Here is a 21,048-nt window from a genome sequence, read left to right on the forward strand (position 1 = left end):
ATGCAAAAAGGCGTGTAATGATTCCTGTGGGAGAAAGGAATTCTTTTTTTTGACCTATATATAATAATCCATAACTGTGATATTTCTCGACCTTCTTTTGAGGAGCCCCTAGAGGCAGGTTGGCAGACTTACTATACCTGTGATCTGACCTCCGTTGCAACTCCTGTTTCTTCAAGATCATCCAAGTAAACACATGCAATAGTATTCAATAGGTACAGCAAATCAAAACAATCCAGTCCTGCAAGTGAAATAAAACCAGATGTATCTTAAAATCTTTTAGGAATCTGTTAGAATGTCACTGTGATACTCACAGGGCTTCATCCTGCCCACTATGTACAGCTACATCCTACAGCTACAAGTTCAAGGTAACAGGAAATTGTAGGACAAGTGAAGCAGAAGAAGATTCTGTGTTAAGAAATGAGCTATTAAGCAGATACTCAGTTACAGTCTATGATCATCTCCCTTTGCTCTTGCTGTTTATTTGTTTTGCCTACACATACATTAGTTCCAAAGCAGACAGGGCTACTCTCAAGTGACTCACATTCTTCCAAGTTGTGATTTCTCTAAAGATGGTGTAAGAAAATTACTTATTCAGCCTAAAGGTTATCCTGCTAAATTCTGCACTTGCAGCCCATTTCTCCTTCTACTCTTATGAAAGAAGATCACTGGGGAAGACTGAAGGCAGGTACAGGCTACACTGTGCCATCATGTGCAAGTTCTGTGTGTCTTCAGCCTATGAGTGTTATTGAAGCCTCTATCCAACATTTGATTTAGGCTGCAGGCCAAATCTTGCTTTAATGATATCAACACCATGTATCTGACATTCACAGGTTTGGAAAATCTACCATAAAGTATGAAAAGTGGGACTTTTTTTCATCCCTCTAACTCAGAGTGTGCCTACCTTTCACCAGTGAGGTCCACTGTCTTCCTGCTGCTAAATGACCACATTGACATAGAGACCTTAATCACTTAGAGCAGGGATATCAAACTCATTTTCACCAGGGGCCACATCAGCCTCACAGTTGCCTTCAAAGGGCCGAATGTAATTTAGGACTGTATAAATGTATATAAATGTAACTACTCCTGATGTGGCCCCTGGTGAAAATGAGTTTGACACCCCTGATTTAGAGGGCTTGGTATTATTTAATTTGGATTTGCTGGTTGATATGCCCTTTAGACCCCTCGAGGTTAGCCCAGTGTATTAAAATGGAACTACACCTGCAAGTGACCTAGTTACATACAGCACGGTAGAACTTCATTCCCTTGTACCTTTGGTTGTCCATGGGTCCCCTCCTGGGGCTTAGTTCTTGGTTTATGGTTTTTTACCTAGAAGTTAGGGATCTGCTGCTTGAGAGTTTGTCCTTCTCCCTACGTCACTTTTCCCTCAGCAGAAGTGTTTTTACTGCAACTCTCTTGGTATGGAGTGGAGACAGGTGCTAATTAGATGTTCTCAATGTTTTGCCTTGAATGTTGAACTCTCTCCCTACCTGGGCCGAAACCTTCTTGCCACACTACATGATGATTCTATGATAATTGTATCATGTTGCACCTTGTACTGTGAAGGAGCATACAGGACAATGTTATTTAGGTTTGATTCTGTTAATTCATTTTTTCAACTCCAAGGAAAGGAGAGCTTCTGTTTTGTTTCACAGGTGACTGAATCTTTTGCATATGGAAGAGATGGTGGAGTAGCAAGCTTTTATTATATATATTTGATAAATGAGAGAACTGGGAAACAATTCTGAATAGAATAGTTTGTACACTGAAGTTGGAAGAACCTAGCTAAATAATTGGATATCCCCTGAGCATTACTCAGAGACATATTATCTGAGAAACATCCTTTCTTGAAGAGTACAACTTTTTTCTACTTTTCTCTCTTTTTTTTTTGAGTTCTCTCCCTTCAGTCAGAGAGAATTGGAGCAGGCACATGTAGCTCATGCACTCTCTGTGCACTCCCTTGCTCTTCAGGAACCATGCCCAGGCAGAGCACACACAGTCTCGCTCTGCCTGTTGCAGACCATACATGGACTTTCAGGATCAAGGCCACGGGATAAGATGGGAAAGGCCGATTGGCTTTATTTAGCATTGCTCGAAAAGGTCACAATTCATATTGAATTGTTATATCTAGACAGTGCTAAGAAAACCCAAGAGCTTGCCAGTACTACCAGAAGATAGTGCCAATGGGTGTATGGAGTTGGTTGTCAGGGAACAGAAAAGAGCCAGAAATGTGTTGCTCCTTGTAATAAGAATGACCTCATGGTAACTAATATCAGAGCTTAATATGTCCCTAAAATAAACTGAGACAAATATGTTTATTTTAAATGGTTTTCTTGTTCCTTCTGCTTTTGAGTGCTTGAGGATGCCAAAAAAACAGACCCTAAGAACCTGACTCCGCTGCTCCAGTCGTGCTGGGCTACGTGTTTGAGAGCAGAAGACTTGATCTGCTCTCTTGTTCCTGTCTCAGATGCACTGGGAGCTGCCTCCACATGTGCCAAGCATGGACTTGATTCATTCTTTCATTCTTTGAGAAATCTGTTTAAAGAGCTCAGGTACCTTTAAACTTTCATTTGAAAATAAAGTTTCTCTTGAAGTGGCTTTAGGAGTGTTCTGTAGAATTGCCAAGAGAGAGCGTTTAGATGGCGTAATTTGCTGAATCCTTCTTGAACGAATTTAAGAAAGGAATGTACACTGAGAATTTGGAATGAATTTGAGATCAATGCTGTCAGCCTTGCTGTAGGATTGCCACCAGCCATTCTCCATAGAAGGAGAGGAAGATCCGAAAGAGATGTTGGCAAAGGCATAAGGGTGCGTAATGCTAGGACAAACCTTGACATTCAGAAGAGAGGAGAGGAGAGTTAGAGCATGAAGTTTGGTGGGAATTGACAGCCATATCGATGAAGATGGGCAGGACTGAGAAACCAGAAGGATTTCTGAGGTTGCTGGTGGCGATGGAGCAAGAGAGACACAACATGGCTGTGCTAGGGTGTGCTGAGGGTATGTATGTAAGAAAGGGCTTATGAATGCTTTCGGAAGTGAGCACTGGGGACAGAAATTCAACAGAGATCACAGGAATAAGTGGCTGTGGGAAAAAAAAAAACAAGTGAAAAGTACTTGAAGCGAGTAAAAGAGAGAAACTAGAACCATGGGTTAAAAGAGAAATGGGTAAGGAAATGTGCAGCTCACAGGTCAGCAGCTTGAAAGCCAAACTCGTGCAAGTAAATGGGAAAAGCTGGGAGGGGGAGAGAGGGACAGGCTTTGAAATCAGAGTGGAAGGCTGATGGAGAGGTGGGTGATAGATGAGACAATGCAGAGGAGGAGAAAAGAGTTGGAGACAGATCTACTCAGAACAGGAAAGAGTAGGAAGAGGGAGAAGCAGCAGAAATAGGCCAGGAGAAGATGAACATCCCCTGTACTTGACCCAGAAGGAGGGTGGGAGAGCAGAAGTGCTTTTCAGCGAGAGATGTCTGCATGGATCTGCAGCCTGTTAGGTCTGACATAGCCATTACAGACCGTTACATTCTGGTTCCCCTCCACCTCCACATCCTCAAATGTTTCAGTCAAAGCAACAGTACAATCACAGATGACATGCATGGATAATACATTCTCACTTGCTTGTGCAACTCCTTAAAATACAGCTCAAGAAGGCATAGCAACCATTACTATATTTAAAATGAAATATTTTTTATAAAAATAGATGACTTCCAAAGATGACAACACCTTGCAGCAAATCAGCAGAGTTTCTGTCATTCTGGCTACCTGTACATAAACACAAATTTCTGCTAAGCTTTGTTCACCCCTGAGGATGCCAGCCCCCTGTCATGCTGAGTATGTTTTGCATGTGACATTATTTGCAGCTGCAGTTTTCCAGGATTTGTCCTCTACCAACTGCATAAGCCACTCCATACCAGTAGCACAGTCCTATGACCACATAGGACTATGACCACATAGGACTATGACCTATAGAACTATGGATCTGTGACCAGCATCATCCAGATCAATGGAAAATAATCCAGTGTAAGAAACTGGAACAAGATGGGATGATTGCTGTTATTTCCTAACTGATGACTGTTCATTGAACTTATATTTTAGTATTTAAAATTTCTGAACAATGTAAATTCCAGGTGTAGGTGACTTAGGCCTGGCTGGCTGGAATTATAAGAAGCCCAGTTTTAATATGGCTGAGATCTTAGCAATTACGATTAGATGCCAAACAAGCATTTGAGGGGAAGGGAAGGGAAGGGAAGGGAAGGGAAGGGAAGGGAAGGGAAGGGAAGGGAAGGGAAGGGGAAAGATTCCTCACATCAGTCAGTATTAGAAACCAAAAGTAGAACATATTTATTGTGGGTCATTGTGCTCCTGCCTCCGAAAGGACAGGGCTGGTCCTTACTTTATAACCACAAATGATTTGTTCATTCACGTTTCGAATGACTCAGCTGCTGTAAGCCCGTCACCTCCTTTGGGAGACATTCCACAATTTCATAGTTCTGAGTAAAGTTCTCACTTTCTGTGGAAAAGAGAATGATGCTAGGAAAGATCATGAAATAAAAGTGTAGAAAATGGCCATGTTCTGTTGTTTGCTAAAGAGTAGTCACAGTGTGAACTGGCCTAGGAGTTGTTTGGGACCTAAGATTCAGCCTGCCTTTCTGCCATTTACTGGAAACCTGAATGGCATAGGAGATGTGGGAGAGGATTTGCTGCTGCAAGAAGTAGCCAGAAAGGAACTGCCATAGTATATCAGAGTAATTCAGTCATGTACCCAGGCTCTAGCTATAGCTAATGTCAGATGCTTCAGGAAAAGATTTAGCAGACCATTTTGGAATAACCAGCCTATAAGGGAAGTTTTCTTCTAAAATCTATGTCAAAAAGCAGATGCTTGGATCCTTCAGTCTTGACAGTTTATATACCTTATACTGTTTGAACTTAAGCATAACTGTAGGCGTCCTTATTGCTTCTACAGTCAGCTGGTTCAGAGGCTTGCTAGAGTTGCATGAAAGGGGCCAGAGAAACAAGTAGACTTGGAAACTTGTATAATTCAATCATTTTTTTAACAGCTTGATTTCAGTGATGTATCACTGAAAGATAGGGTAGAGCATTCCAGAGGTTAATCATTCAGAAAGATATTACCATTTTCAGATTTGAATTTCTTGTCTCTGAATTCTATTGAGGTGCTTCTTCTGGTATGAGGAAGAGCATTGCGAGCTCCTCAGCGTCATTACTCTATGTCCTCTCATTCACTGCTCTTGAAAAGTTACACAGCCTCTCACCTCATAGTCCCTGTTTCCAGAAACACGTAGTACTGATTGTTGTTTGGCTGCAGATTTCGCTGAAGGACTCAACTTGGGCAGGAAGTGGGTCTCAAAGTTCAGACCAAGCTGTGATGCTTGTGCAAGTACATGCAAACCCCTGAAGCCGAGAGCGGCCGTCATGCAGAAGCAGCCGTTTTCTGCAACATCTCCCATTGCAAAATCTTCAGGCGTCATGGTTATCTGCTGGGATATCCACATGCTGAGCTTGCTTCCACCAGGACTAAGTTTTACACATGCTGTTGTAACAGCTGCATTTCTCAAAACGACAGGTAGAGCACACATAAGTCGCAAGGTTCCGACATTTTTTTATAGTTACTTTTCCTCATTAACAAAGAATAAATGTGTATGTATCTTCTCTGCATAGTTTTCATTTCCTCCTGATTACATTGATAGGAGAAAAAAAAAAGTGGAAATTTTCATCATCATCTACTGTATACTAGAAGTGGAAAAAAAGCTACAAAGTCACATTTTGACAGATTTTTTATGAAGAAGCAATATTGTGTGCTTTCAAATAGATTTTTCAGATTTCTACACCAGCTGGTTGAGAATTTCAAAAAAACACCACTTTTTTAACAGACATTTTAATTTGAATACAATGTGTAAATCTTTCCATTCTTTCTTTTCTTACCAGTTCTAACAAATGGCTAAATGAGCTCGATGACACATTAATCTTTGAAAACACACGATTATGTCTACATGGGCTGCCATGGAATTGAAACACAGGGAGGCTCAAGTTAATTTTATCCTCTCAAAAGTAGCCAGTCCAGTTTCAGCTGAAACCTTTCTCCTCAGTTTATTTTTATCTAAACGACCCAATTTTTTATACCTGTTCAATAACAGGGTCTTACATTTGGTCTAGATTTGCACTCCTAAGTAAATCTTAATGCATGCTTCCCTGTGCTTATCTAATAATGAGGTTGGACAGGAATAATGACTACTAGGATTGCAACATTGAAGGCATTCATTAACGTTAGTAATCAGCAGTCTTGTGTGGAAGCTTTATGCCTACTGTTGATCAGCCCTTTATTGTGCGTCGTCGTCGAGATAGCTTATGTTCCAGCAGGAACGAGCCCGCAAAGAAAGGCCATCAGGTGAGGTTTCCATGGCAGCCGTCATCACTTTCCTGCTCCTGTTGGTGGTAGAGACAATGCAGGAGCAGCCAGTGTGTCACTGCTCGGTGGAGAGGAGGCTGATATTGCTCCATCCCATTGTAGCGAGCGGCGTGGTACAGCTCATTTTAAGGAAGATGAGGGTGGCTGATCAGATGAGTTCGTGACCGTTGTGTCCCGAGTGGTGCTCGGTACATCTGGTGCTCAGGGCCTGGGTTCCTGCAGTGCGGCTGCCCCGGGGACAGGCGTACAACACCACTGAGCACAGGAGCAAGTGCCACCGAGCAATGAATGGGCTCCTGGGGTGGGCAGCGGGGAGCAGAGTGCATCAGCAGTGCTCAGAGACCCTGAACTAACCGGGGATAGTTCGAACTAACTCGGGAGCTCATCAGTGACTCATTGGTTGGATTTAGAAAATATTTCCTCTTCCCAGCATAAATGCATTCTAATAAATGCTACCTCTACTTGGTTCATGAAATTTGCTACGTAGGTGCATTTTAGAAGGTCTGTTGAAAAGTCCCTCTATAAAGGTGCTTTATAGTGCTGGGCAGTTTCATCCGGGAGTGAAAAAGAAGCACTGGCTTTTTTCCAAGCTTTTTCCTTGGAGCTTGTTTTTCACAGGGTAGTCAATCATAAAACGAAAGCAAATGAAACTGAAAAACATTGGGTAATAATAGGCACTCCCTTCTAAGCCAGCCTGGGAGTAGAGGACATCCCATTGCTTCTACCTAACTGTCCCATCTTTTTCTTTGATAAAAAGGAACACGGTATCCCCCTGTTACCATGGGTTACACAGGAACTCTTGATTTTTTTTCACAGATGCCTTTATCTTGCCAGGTTAGTTCTGGCACAGAAGAATATTGTGGAAAATAACTGTAAAGAGCAGAGACCATTTTCCATATGTGAACTCATTTGGAGAAAGGGTTTTTTATCTTCATTTAGATCATGCAGATTAATTTAATGACACATGTAAATTCCTACATGAAGTGTCCAACTGTTAAGGGTTTGGCTGTAATAAATGTTTTTCCAAGGAAAAGGCAAGCTATAACAACCATGTACATTTCCAAGGTGATGCAGAATCGTTAAACAGGGATTCTGGACTCTCTATGTGACAGGCACTTAATGTTAACAGTTTGGGGCGAACTTCTGTGACTCTGCCCTCCAGGAGCCTATGACTGTTGATCTAATGATCAAAAGACTTCCTTAAATGAAAAGAAGTATTAGCAAGTGAAGCGAATCATATGGATGTGGAAATCCCCATCAATAATAGTTCATGCAGCTGCTGAGTCTTCTCTATCTGTGCTTCACTGTGCGCTGCTCTCTCAAATTGATGGCTCAGAAAGAAGAGATTTACATTCTCGAGGAGAGCCCAGCAGTTCATGGGCCCCAGCCTGTCTCCACTGAGCACTTTTCCCAGTTTCCCAATTAGCTTCCACCTACTGGAACGTGTGGACTTGCTCTGCTCCCTCTGACTTCACCACTCACCATGTCAGATCTCAACACAAAACCTGTCGCTTGAGAGGGTACAGGTGCCCACTGCAGTCACACCCAGAAAAACCACGTACCTGGAGCACTTCTGCAGAGTGCACTGCCATAAAGCTGACACCCTGTCTCTTGACTTAGAGTACCAACAATCTCCAGTGTAGCTGAGTGCTAAAAATCTCTGTGTTACCAGCAAACCACCATCATCCCTTTTCCTGTATTGTATATTGAGCGTGGAGCTGGGCAGAGTTTCACTGATTAGGTGGTTTCTTTGGTTTTTTTAATGTTTATCTTACCGAAAGAAATATTATTAGATCCCAAATGATACCAGGCAACTGAAAGAAAAGGAGGAGCAACCTGAAACACAAGAGCTGAAGAAATTATTCTCTCAAAGATAAACTGAACCTTATGTTTCTGGCAAACCCAAAAAACGATGCACTTGCCAGGTGTAGTGAGGAGAAACACATAAACGTGTACAAAATGAAAGGATGTTGCAGTGTAGAGCGAGATAAGGACTAAGCAAAACAAGTCGATTCAATGTGAATCACGCTAAGCCATTTATTACAGAAACAAGTCTCCTTATATACGTAACCATATTCTAATCACGCGTCCACGCTCCAAGCATGGATTCGTTAAATGAGTATCGTGGGCTGTCCGTGCGCTGGAGTCTCACTGATGATACGTCCGATGATTCATGCCACGCCAGGACCCCGGTGATTGAGGAACGCCCCTCTTTCTCACAGCAGACTCTGTTCTCGAAGTGGCCTTGAGATACCTTTGAGCCTGACTAATTCAGCAACAGGTCTTAATCTATCAAAACCCATCCACATTGCAGAAAGCAGAGAGCTGGGCTTTGCAGGAGAGCCTGGGAAACACTGCTCTTTGGATGAAGAACCTGTTTGGAACAGAGGGTGCTGCAGTTTCCACACTGCCACACAAAACAGGGGTGTGTACTCCTCATAAACATAAATGCAGCAAGGAAATACCTGTCTACATCAGAACATGAAAACTGGCCAACTGCTCCTAATACATTTAAAACAAAACTGTAAGAATGTGGGAATTCAGTCACAGATTCATCATTTGTGATGCCTGTTCTGGGCGGGTGTCATCCAGGTGCTCAGTTCAGTTGCAACTTGCAGCCCTTTCAAACAATTGCTTTTTAGGTTACAGTAACTAAGCCTGTAGCCCAAGCTACTTTTGAAAAACAGGGCTGTAAGAATCAGTACTTGCTATTTTTGTTTTGTTTCAGGGTGTGCTGGATTCACCATGTTACAGGAGTGTGGGTGTACCCGCTTCTTGAGCACCTCAGCCCAGGTGTCAAAATAATCTTCTTTGCAGCTGCGGCTCTAGTAATTAACCTATTGTACTTGGTGGGAGAGGTCCTGAACAGCTACATCTGGGATACCCAAAAATGTGAGTACTGTTCTAGGAATATTAACTGATGAAATACACCGTCAGAACTGAAAATCAAGGTGGTTTTAAGCTTGCTAAAACAAAGGAGAAAGACAGAAGTTCCAACTGAAACGTCTTGCTTGCTTGTTCTTAAAAGCAGCCAGATGAACAGAATGGCTATTGGAGAGTGTGATGAGCTATGAATATGTGTTCTGTTTTATAACTTCGAATACTAATTTAAGAGCTGTCAGCAATTACCTGAGAGGTTTACAACCCATTGGTTTACAATCCACTTATTAGCGGATGAACCCATTAAATGTAGCTAGAATAAAGTATCATTCTGTGGGAATTATGTTAGTAGTAAGCTTAGCTTAGAGATAAAATATATTCTTCTATTATTTTCAGGTGTAAAGGTGTTTTCTGCTTATAAATTTACTCAAGGAGAAAGAATATGTTCATGTCAGTAAAATAACAGGAATCAAAAATCACCTAAGTGCAGGGTAAACATAACTCTGCAGACTCTACATCATCTACCCTGCCTAGGTCACCCTGTAGAGTAGAGTAAAAGGGAAAATAAGACTGAAGCAAGATCAAAAGTAGATTCCTTTAGTCTGTGAAAGATGTTTTTCGTTATCAAATTGCCTGAAATATGCAAAATAAATTATGGAAAAGCCACCTCGCTGTTCCACAGCATGCATAACAAAATCCATGGTACTTGTGACCCTCCACCCTAGAGGAGCTAATAACAGTCGGATCATTCTTCCAACCTCGTCCAAGGTTCACCATGGCATTATTATGCCCTCCATCATTTCCTCAGTTTGATTAAAGAACATTGATCCAAAGTCCTTTGTGGCTCAAGCACTTGCAAAGCAGAGAATGCCATGAGTCACCTGCTGGTTTGCTGTGCTTGAAACACTTTGCGTGAACCTAACCTGGAGTGTATGGCAGGCACACCACAGGCAGCAGAGATGTAAAATAATGCCAGTCTACCACCGTGCGAGACTTGGGAAAATATTATTAGAAAACCATACATTTAAAGGAGGCTTTGGGGCAGTTAAGCTTGCAAAGCAAAGCAGTCCACCATGAGAAGATTTCTGGGGTGAGAGGGGCTTGTTTTGGGCTTGGAGTTTTTTCCTCTTCCTCTGGAGATGCATTAAATAAAATCTCACTACTGACAAAATGATTTGCAGTTAGTTTTTCCAAGTTAAACCACAAACATGGTAGGAAAGGAAAAATTTGCCCTTTGTACAAGCCAGTGTCTGTCCACAGTTTTGAGGGTGTCTGCATTCCTGCCAAACTATTTGATGCATCTGCAGTAGAGTGCTTCAGAAGAGAGGAAAGAGGCTCTTTTCAAAAGGCAAATAAAACAGCTCATTTAAAAACTATTGGAAAAGTTCCTTCCAGCCGAAAGCAGAAGACTCAAGATTGGCTCTCAAGCAGCCTTGTAAACCCACTGTAATCTTTTGGACGCAGCCCCTTGTTTTGGTTGTTAAACCTTCAAGTAAGACTCTTCCATTCCATGGGTTTGCCAGCAACACCCAGGGCCATTGTACTTGGGCTGCTGGCAACGCGCAGCCCTGTTTGTTTCCATGTTGCTTCTTTCGGCAAGGCAGCTCTGCAGTTGTGCTTTCTAACAGCAGATGGGTCTTATTGTTTCCCATATTGGATTAATTAACTGTTTTTCAAGTGGCTTTTGGTGTACCTGCCATCTCTGTGTATATTGCACTAGCAGGTGATCTTACTTGTGACTGGATTTTCCTCTCAGCCTTCTCAAAGATTGCTTCTCTTTCGCCTCCAGTCCTCGGAAGTCTTTCTTTTCCAGTGTGCAGCAGGCCTGAAAACCTCCAAAAGAAATATTTGTATTTGAGATGTCTGGCAGAGAGGGCTTAGTCAGAAGAACAATACTTTTGTCAGATACCAATAGTAATTCATTGTCCAGGAACAGGCATATGAAATAGCTGAATGTTTTCATTGCCAGAAAAAACACAATCTGCTGCCCGGCCCAGACTTTGCTCAGCATAGAAAAGAGACAATTCCTGCTGCAAAGATAAGTTACTTAAGGAGCCCTACGCGCAGCCCTCCCAATATCACTGAAAGACATGGCTGTTACAAGAAGAAAGATGCACCCTATCAACAGTAATCGACTCTTCATTCTCGTACTCTCAAAAAAGGGAGATGTACTTGCAAATATTTAAAATTCCAATGTTGAAATGGAGAGGGGGTTAAAGTTAGTGAATTCTGAAACACGATTTTTAAAGCTTGCTTTTAAATAATGTCACCCGCTTTGCTTCAGCTATAATAACGTCTACTTCAATTTGGTTGTAGGTGAGCAGGGGAGGTGAGGGGACGGACTGTTCCCAGACCCCTGCAGCATCCAAAGGATGAGTGTGCGGCAGGGGGTGCGGCTGATTTGAAAATGGTCTGGAGGGAGGGAGGGTTGTGCAGTTCATTACTGGACAAGACTGCCATCAGGTGTGCAGATGCTCCTTTCATTCACAGCAGGTAACACATGCAAGAGCATGTGGGCAAGTGGGGGAGAAACAACAGCAATAAAGGAAAAAAAAAAAAGAATGCATTAGAAGAACCTCTCTAAGTAAACGCTTCATTTTTATTCACTGAGAGATGTTTAAAAGCTGCTCTCCATATGTTTTCAGGTAGTGAAGAAGGAAAAGAAAAGCCAAAATTGGACTGAATGATAAAGGCAACATGGAGGATTGTTTATGGCTCCATGGAAGATTTCTCGTCCCCGACAGAGGTTGGCTTGGAGAGGAATCTTTTGGAAAGGAGGAAATTTGATGGGCCCTCTGCTCAGTGCAAGGATATTTTGGGGTTTTATATGGAGGGAAAATGATTTTCACTAATAATAATGTTTCAACCTCCATTCCTATTTCTCCATGCTTGCATGTGACATACACACATAAGATGTATATAGATCTCCATGGCATTCTCATCATGCATTTCTTGCATCAAATAAGTCATTAAATCATTAAGTCATTAAATCTTTTAACTTCCACCAGGAAGAACAATGAGTCCGGTCTCTGTATTGTTTGAGAAAAGCTTAACCAGATAGGTCTAATATGGAGAAACAGAACAATCCTATATATTTCAAAGTGCAGTGTAAAAATACGATAGAAGTCAATTGCATGAATGTATACAAATAATTCAATCTGACTGAAATATTAATGTAACACTATGTAACAGCTGCCTTAAATCAATGATGTTAATAATTTTATCCGTCCAGTAAAATCTTACTTGCTGTGTTAGACTATCTGAATATGATGCAACTTTTCTTAAATAGGCCTAAATAAAGATCAAATTATCCCTGTGTTTCTGTTTTTTCATGTTAATTCTTGAAATTCTAGATGGATTGATGGCATTCGAATGATATCTTTTCAGATTTTCCAGTGTCAACTGTAGATGATAGTACTTCTACATGAGGATTTTTCTTCTTGTTTTCCTAGTACAAGACCCGATCTTGCATTTTCAAGGTGTAAGTTCTCAGTAAATGGGCCGAGCTGTTAATGTTTACCAGAGAGAGCATTTAAGTCTTACTTCAGGAAGGCACATAAGCAAACATTTAAAGTTAAACCTATACCTGTTTGTATTAGGAGTTCAGTTGCAAATTACTAGCGATCGTTTAAACTTGTCAGGATTCTGTTTAATTACCAGACAATCAAGAAGGAACTCTAGTAGGCAGAAAACTTGTATAGAGTTAAAATTAATTGAATTCAATAATTTTCAGGAAGAAATTAGTTATTAAAAACTAACTTTAAGATCCAGAAGTCTTGATATTCACATCACATATTCATTAGTGTCTTTAGATGTATTTGTTTTAACAGATGGCAGAGCACTTCAAGATGTGTAATGTTAATGTGCGATTTTTGTTAAAGGAATTTCTGCAGAGTTCTAATATGACTTAACGTGTTTCTGCTCTGGAACAGTCTGGGGGAAACTGATCTCGTGCAGCTCATGACACGTCTAAATGTATTTATGTATACACTATCATAGAAAACAGTGCACGAGTTCAACAGTGTGCTTTTTGGTTTGTTTCCTTCAAAAACAAAGCTTCTGTGATGATACCGTCTTTGTAACTAATTGTACTCTCACTAATTTTTAACTTGTTGACCAGAGTTACAAGGATTTCCAAGCTAGAAAGATCATGGAAATAAATGGCCAGATAAAGAAGGAGGAGCTGCTCTGATGGTCCCACAAAGGGAGAGCACAGGACACACAAAACCAGCAGAATTTGTAAGTAAATGAGCTGCAGCCTTGTAGCCTTGTGTTGGGGATATTATGCTCTTCTGGACCTGAGCTGTACCTGACAGTGACAGTGCAGCATCATCACTCTGTCTACAGATAACTAGGGCTTGGTTGTAATAGTGGTTGTTGCTGGAGCTGTAAGATGTCTGGTACTTGCAACAAGCTTTCACAACTCAGGAAGGAAAGAAAACATGGATTCAGTCATGTTTAGCGGGCTGCGACCTGTTTGAAGTCAGTGCTTCTGAAAGCTGTGGTAGCACATGGAAGTACTGGTGGAAAATGAACGTGGTGAGGAATCTGGCTGTACTTTCCAACAGCAGCAGCAGCGGTGGCAGATGTCACATTGTGAGAGATCATCAGCTGTGGCTCAGGGTGGGAATCCCAAAGCAACAAACTCTGTTGACTTGTCTTTTGAAGAACTTGCGTAACTTGTGTTCTGCTGTTCAGTCTAGGACATTTTTGCAATTTTTTTATTGCACGGGGATTGTTTCCTTCACTGAATTCCAATAATTCATTCCAATGGAAAGAATGTATTAAATAAAAATTAGGAATGCCAAAATGCCACACAGCTGTACACATTCTGCTAGAGCACACTCTAAACATCTTTGCTGTGTTTATTGCACCACTGAATGGCTGAGACTGCAAAAACTGGCTGTTGATGGAAAGATTCCTATTCCTTGCCAAGTTTAGCACCTGTACAAGATAAGTTTTTCTTCTGATACTATGTCATTTTAGGTGATACTGGAAATGTAGTAAGAATATAAAGAGAATGGAAACATCAGAGATCAAAATTGCATAGCTGAATCCACAGGTAGGTGTGCAAGTGAAAGAAGAATCCCTGTCAGAGGTACAGCACAGGGACGCTCAAAATTGTTATATCCCTTGTATCTGTGAATTTATGAATATTCAGCACCTCAGAAAAATAGACTACCAAGCTTAGATCTCAGGTAAGCCCCTGAAGTTGACAATGTTAGCCACAGGCATTGTATGTGGCACAAAATGTGATGGGTTTCATTTGGTTTGAGGACATTTACAGTATTCCAAGAAGGTTTGAACTCAGCTTGTCTTCTCAGATCTCAAAAGGTTCTCCACCTCCTATGAGCTTTGAATCATCGTATTTAAAGTAAAAAACATTTTAGAGCATTAAATCCAGCCTATGAGGTATGAACCGTGATATAAATAACTTAGGGGCCTGTGTACCCAGAGAGCACTCTTCTAGACTGTGTTCATTCCCTTTAGAATTACACAATCCATCATTCTTCAGAAAGATGATGGATGAATGATGACTAAAGTAAAAGTCACTTGTAAGTTTGCCAATTTTCAACCAAGTTTCAATCTTGCCTGAAACTGTCCCTGGAAGGTTTTTCTCTTGGGGGAACTATATTTTTTGGTGGAAAACTTTTTGTCAGAACGAGTCATCTATCTCCAAGTGCAAGTCCATGTAAAAAAAAATAATAAAACCACCACACACTTGTCTTTGAAAATTTTTCTTGCGGAACTGGGTTTTCGGAAGAAGGATAGTGTTTATTTAGTAACACTTCTGAGTTTCTGGGGAAAATCTATTTGTCCAAGTTTTAGAAACAATATGCCTGTACTTCACTGTAGTGCACAGGTAATTCTCCGAAGTGTTAATCCACTTTGGGAATGATCCATCTTGAGGCGGAACAGCATTTTTCCTGTTGTTCCTGTTGTGTTGACCTGCTCGCGACCTGACTACCCAAGATACACACCAGAATGGGAACCCCGACTTTGGTTCGCATGTATTGTCAGTACCTTCTCAAAGCTGATGCAAATGAAGCTTCCTAGACCAAACATGAAGGAAGCAAAGCTTTGATGAAAACCTGAGCAATGAGAATAGGTTCTACATGGATAAACTACGTGAAAAAACTCTAGCTATTCCCCGGAGGACTGCAATAAAATTAAATTAGTAATGTTTGTTGAGTATGTCATAGTTGTAGTGATAAACCACATAGAAAACTCTGTGAAGGAATCATTAGTTATGTTGTCAGAGGAGAATATAGTGTGCAGTAAATAAGGCAGACTGCCACACCTTGAACCACAGGAAAAAAACAAAATACAGTTTCATCATTCAGTGGACATCATGCATCATGTGTTATGAATGAGGCACAGGAAAAAATATTGTGTGATCATCTAATTAAGGGCAGTATCACAATTCATACTCACAAGGGGCCAAATTAAGGTTGAACAGACTGCCTTAATTCTGACATTACCTCACTCTTGAATGCCTGACTTTGCAATCTTAATAATACTCTCTGGAATTAGTACAGAACACAAAAAAGGGTGGTTTTGTTTTAAGGCTGGTTAGAAAGTCTAGCCACAGAGTTGCCATGAATTTCAGTATGACTGTATCCCCTATTTGGCTTTAGAAAGCTCATCCTCACTTTCTGCATGCATTTAGCTACCCAAAACCATACGTGCATAGTTCCCATACCACTGTGTTACAAAACAGTTGCTGTAATTTGCAAACTTCTGCCACAATTTCAAAATTAAATTATTTCAGTCTTTGATTTAGCTTGTGTGTGATAAAACCATAGTTTGCTGTCTCTCTATAGCAACCGTTGCTTTATTTTAAAGGAAAATGGCAAATACGTTCCCTAATTTTAAGTTGATTCTTTGCTTCTCTGCCTACATGAGTAATATTAGCTAAATTGCCACTGGTGCACATCAAAGCCACTTGGACACCGCAAGTAAACTGAAAAATGCCTAACCACTCTGAAGGCTCCCATGTGACATTTCCTAATAACTCTGTGTAAGGCATAAGCTTGTTAGTTCATTTTTCCTGTTGAATTTGCTTTTCAAAGACTATTTCAAATCCTAACATTAATTTCTTCTTCACCTTTTATTTTCTCTGAAGATCGGTCAGCCTGCAGGGCTCTGCTACACTCTTTGGTAGCCTTTGAAGGCCCAGAGACCATTAGACTGAACACTGAAAGGTTTTATAATCTAAAATGAGTTAAAGTATAGTCCTGAAGAGATCATCAACCTGAAGTTGGCATCACTGAGGGAGGTTTGGTGTTTCTGCCCTGGGAGTATTGGAGCAAGCAGCAGGGGATGTGTAGGTGACGTTGCCTCTGAAGTTACACTGTCTTTCAATGCTCTCGTGTTTCACGTGAACAGGGGCAAATTTTCCAATATATATATATATATATATATATATATATATATATATATGTATGTATTAAAAAAAAGGTATTTTCCCTCCACAGCAGCAAAAGAAAGCTCCTAATCAAAGTGTAATGCATACTAGTAGTAGAGGCCATCTCTGCTCACATACCCCAGCTGCTCTGCTCCACTCCTTGGGGGTCACAGCTTCATGTGCCGCTGTGGCCAGACGCTTAAGCTGAGGTCACACATGTTGCAGGGGAGGAAAGAAACCTGGGAGGTTTATTTTACATTTGGCCCATTATGTTTGGCCCAATGTGTTCATATGTGCAGGTGTCTTCAATGTGTCTGGCTGCGGTATTAAACTTGGGGTTTCACTGTTGCAGAAGTCCCAGGTAAAAAAGCAATTGCAGGTTTGACTAGTCAACTCTCTACAGTGGCAAACATCTCTCCTCTTCTTGAGGCAAGAGGAGCAAAGGGAAAGTGAAATTAGCCTGGAAAGTGAAAAGATCTAGCTGCTGACGTCTGTTTTGAAAAGTACTTGGGCACATGCTGAACTCTAAGCACACACACAGATGCTTCTCAGCGCAGGGGCTTTGCTGAATGAGGGGGCAAGCAGACTCACGGGTGGGACACTTGCCGTAGTGCTTCTGGTGACGTAAGGAAACACCTTTTTGTGCTTAGAGTGAAAATAGGTCTTTTGAGCATAGTGACTTCCTCTTGCTGGTATTATTAAGTAACTCTAAGAGCAGAACAGCCCAATTTACACACCATAAACCTCAAATATCTTTAATGTATGTTCTCCAAAAGAAGCAATTTTATTTTTATCAAAAATACACTCTTGTTTTGTTCAAGTAAGAGATGGAAATCAATGGGTTTTAATGTAACCCAGAAGAGCAAGTTGTAGTCTTATTCCTTTAAGTGCCCTTTTCTTGTTCAGACCACAGCTGTAAAGGGATTTGAACCTCCACACAATACATGCCAGTATGGAAATTTGAAAGGTAGGCCACAGTCGTGGCTCACCACAGGAGATATCTGCTGTTCCTGAGAGCTGTGTAAAACGAGACCAAAGTAAAACAGTATCTTTTTCATAAAATTCGTCTTGTAGCTAGTCATGGTGTCCAAGTTCAGCATTTTATATATAGCTTGTGTATCAAAAAGTAAACATCTGCCATTAGGCTGGAGAATTATCTCCGCAGTGTGCATTCTAAATATAGAGACTGCTATGGTACAGTCAGTACTAGAACAGAATATCTCTTTGCTTTTTTAATATGCAGATAGTCCCCACTCTATGTATATTGTGTACATAAAAGCTAAGCACAAGTATGCATACAGATATATATACAGATACATATACATATATATATACATACAGACACACATGATCTTCTGTAGAAACAAATAATGACAGATGTTAAACGGCCATTGCTTAATGTGGAAAGGAGTCAGGCCCTGTGAGAGGTATTATTCTTGACACGAGCAGTAATCATAACTTCAAAGTGGCAGCTCCATGTGCTCCCACTTTTTGCCGGGAGCAAGGCTGGTTCGCTGCCGGCCAACCTGCCCATCGCGATAGAGACGGTCAGCAGCTGCCGTGCTCTGCGGTGCGGAGACACACAGAACATTTACAGACTGTGCAGATCAGGGCAGTTCGTGTTGCTTAAGAAATATTTGCTTTTGCATTTCTGGATGTTTAGTTTAATTCTGTAGGCAGGGCAGTGCCTGACTAGCTTTCTACATGTAATCATAGTTTATTTGTTATTTACATAGTTATTTACTATGTAAAAGAAAATAAATTGTTCTTACTTAACAGTGGTTCCCAACTTCGCTTCTACGTTTACACCTGAGAGATGTAACAGGCTAAAAGAGGGGGAGTTCACCCCTCTTCTGCTACTGGGCTTAAGCTGCAAACCCTTTTCACTAGAGGTGGCTTAACAGAACCCGAGTGTTACTACTCATAGGGTAGGAATAGGCAATTAAGCACACAAAACTTAGGCAACAAAAAATATTATAATGGGGGACCTCAACTACCTGTAGGTATCCTGGCCAAGAGTCACCATGGGACAAGTTGTAAAGAAGGAATTTCTTGAATGGTTATTTCTTGGAACAGCAGCTGTGGAGTACATAAAGGCAGGGAGGGCTCTCCAGCCTCAGTGAAGGGCAGGAGCTCCTTGGAGGTGTAACCCCAGCTGAACCATTAAGCAATACTGACCACAACATAATCACACTCACCCTGCCGGGGGAACTTGAGGTACAAACCTTTGTACAGTGACCCAGAAGAGCAGGAGAGGAGTGGTGGGGAGGACAGGAGTGGGAGGGAAAGAAAGGTGTAAGAAACAGTAAAATATTTCAAGTTGCAGTGCATGGGACTTACAGGAGCAACACATGTACCTCATGGCTTAGGAGCACAAAATGTTCGTGGGGCAGCTCCCCAGCCTGTGCTGGGGGAATCCAGCACGTGCAGACCAGTGGGACCAGAGTCCCACAGGGGGGCCATGCTCAGGACACTTTCCCAAAAAGGTCTGCAGGCTTTGGCTGTGCCCACACCCCAATCTGGTGACTTGCCTTGGCAAGGTGACATACCTTGGCACAGACAGCGGGAGCTTCTCCCACCCAACAGGAACATTTTGCAGGGAGCGCTCATGCGATGGCTTTGAGGAGCTGTGTCAAAAAGAATATGTCCAAGAGAAGATAAACCTGGTTAGAAAAATCACCTTACTCTAGGCATAGCCCACAGCTGGGTGCATCTCCAGTCCAGAGAGAAGCACTCTTGTCAAAAGTGGGTTTTGGTTTCTCTCTGCCAAGGCCATAGAGTTATGCAAGATTTTGGGCCCATTCTCTGAAGAATGAGCTCAAAGTCAAAGGAGCTACTGAGGCCAACCCTTATGTGGAAATGGCATCCTGCCAAGGACAGCACAGTGTGCAAAATCCCAGGTCTGAGGAAAAAATATGTAGGCATGTGTGGCAGGATGCAAACCCCCTCCTCCTTCAGTATGGAAGGAGTGGGCACATCTCCCTCTCCCTCTGCTACTTGAGGCTAATGGCTTCTTTTGTTTGGCCCCAGAGCACCCTGGCCAGGGCCCGTAGGCGAAGGGAGTGCCGAGGCGCCACTGAGCCGCTGGGTGCCCGCGGCCAGTGTGGGGGATGTTTGGGGGCTTCAGGAGCACCCACAGCCAGGGTGGGGGTGCACAGAAGCTTCTGGAATGCCCACAGTCAGATCTGATCAGCCAATAAAAAACGAGACTCTTGTCGAGACTCCGCCCCTTGTCGCGGGTCTCTGGGAGCACGAGCCAGAGGCTGCCGCTGAGAGCCACCCCCCCCGCGATGGAGACTGCGCGTGCCGTGCCGCCACGGGGGTGAGTGAAACTTCCCGCGGGATTGCCAGTGTATCTACTTTCCGTGCACATTTGCACGTGTAACTTTCCATGCTCAATATGTGCACGTATAAAATTAATCCTCGCAGAATCGCGGGTGTATTTTCCTCCCGTGCTTCCACATGAGCACGTGTAACTTTCCATGCACGTTTGCACGCGTACTTCCTGTGCTTAATACAAGCACGTGTAAAATTAACCCTCGCAGGATTGCCAGTGTATCTACTTTCCGTGCACGTTTGCACGTGTACTTTCCGTGCTCTATACGAGCACCTGTATAAATTAATCCTCGCAGAATCGCGAGTGTATTTAACTCCCGTGCTTCCACATAAGCATGTGTACATTTGCACCCGTATTTCTCCTCGCAGGATTGCGAGTGTATTATAAATACACCCTCACAGGACTGCGAGTGTACACTTTCTGTACTCAATACGAGTACATGTATCCCTTTAAAATAATCCCACACCGTGTCCAGGCAAGCGTGTGCTCCTCCCGGACTCAGGGACGGCTCCGCCATTGTTTTGAGTGATGCCATGTGCATGCACTCTGTGGACCTCCTCAATTATTAGTTGCTGCCCCTTAATAATTTTCCTCAACTGATATCCGAACCTGTATTCAAGTCACTTTTGGAGTGCTAAAACCCTGTTTCTCATGGGTTTAATAAAAGTTGTTTTGGACACTGTTGTCCCTTAAACTAACCTCAGGGTGCCTCCGTCACAGCATGTGACAGTGTTCTGTGATACTTTTGATGTCAGAACCACTGGTAGGATAGGCATAATGAGAGGCATATATATACAATGATATTATTATATGCCAACTATTTCTAGTGTTACGGAGCTCTTGAAGGGACACACAACACTGAAAAGGCAGTGAGCTCAGAGATCTACTGGATTAAATCAAGAACACTTGTAAAGTTGAGTACCTGGCTGCCATTGCTGTCACGGCTGCAAAGGTGGTTTTACTGCATGGCGTTGCAGCATCCCATTTGTACAGCTTAGTCCTGTG

General features: G+C 42.1%; 1 protein-coding gene across 4 annotated transcripts in view; it reads left to right on the top strand.

Annotated features, from left to right (window-relative positions):
- AIG1 (androgen induced 1) overlaps positions 1 to 12,746 on the top strand; it is a 120,968-nt gene extending 108,222 nt beyond the window's left edge. For 2 of the 4 annotated variants that reach the window (XM_080342193.1, XM_080342195.1), the window contains exons 5-6: positions 9,147 to 9,310; positions 11,944 to 12,602. In XM_080342193.1, coding sequence (XP_080198319.1) covers positions 9,147 to 9,310; positions 11,944 to 11,981 — 202 coding nt within the window. In that variant the 3' untranslated portion in view covers positions 11,982 to 12,602. Of the gene's footprint in view, positions 1 to 2,350; positions 2,397 to 9,146; positions 9,311 to 11,943; positions 12,603 to 12,685 lie in introns of those variants that run through there. The other 2 variants (XR_013922000.1, XM_080342194.1) reach the window with 2 other exon arrangements.
- Positions 12,747 to 21,048: the final 8,302 nt, after the last annotated feature.

The sequence above is a fragment of the Nesoenas mayeri genome (genome assembly GCF_963082525.1).
Source record: "Nesoenas mayeri genome assembly, chromosome: 3".
Lineage (NCBI taxonomy): Eukaryota > Metazoa > Chordata > Aves > Columbiformes > Columbidae > Nesoenas > Nesoenas mayeri.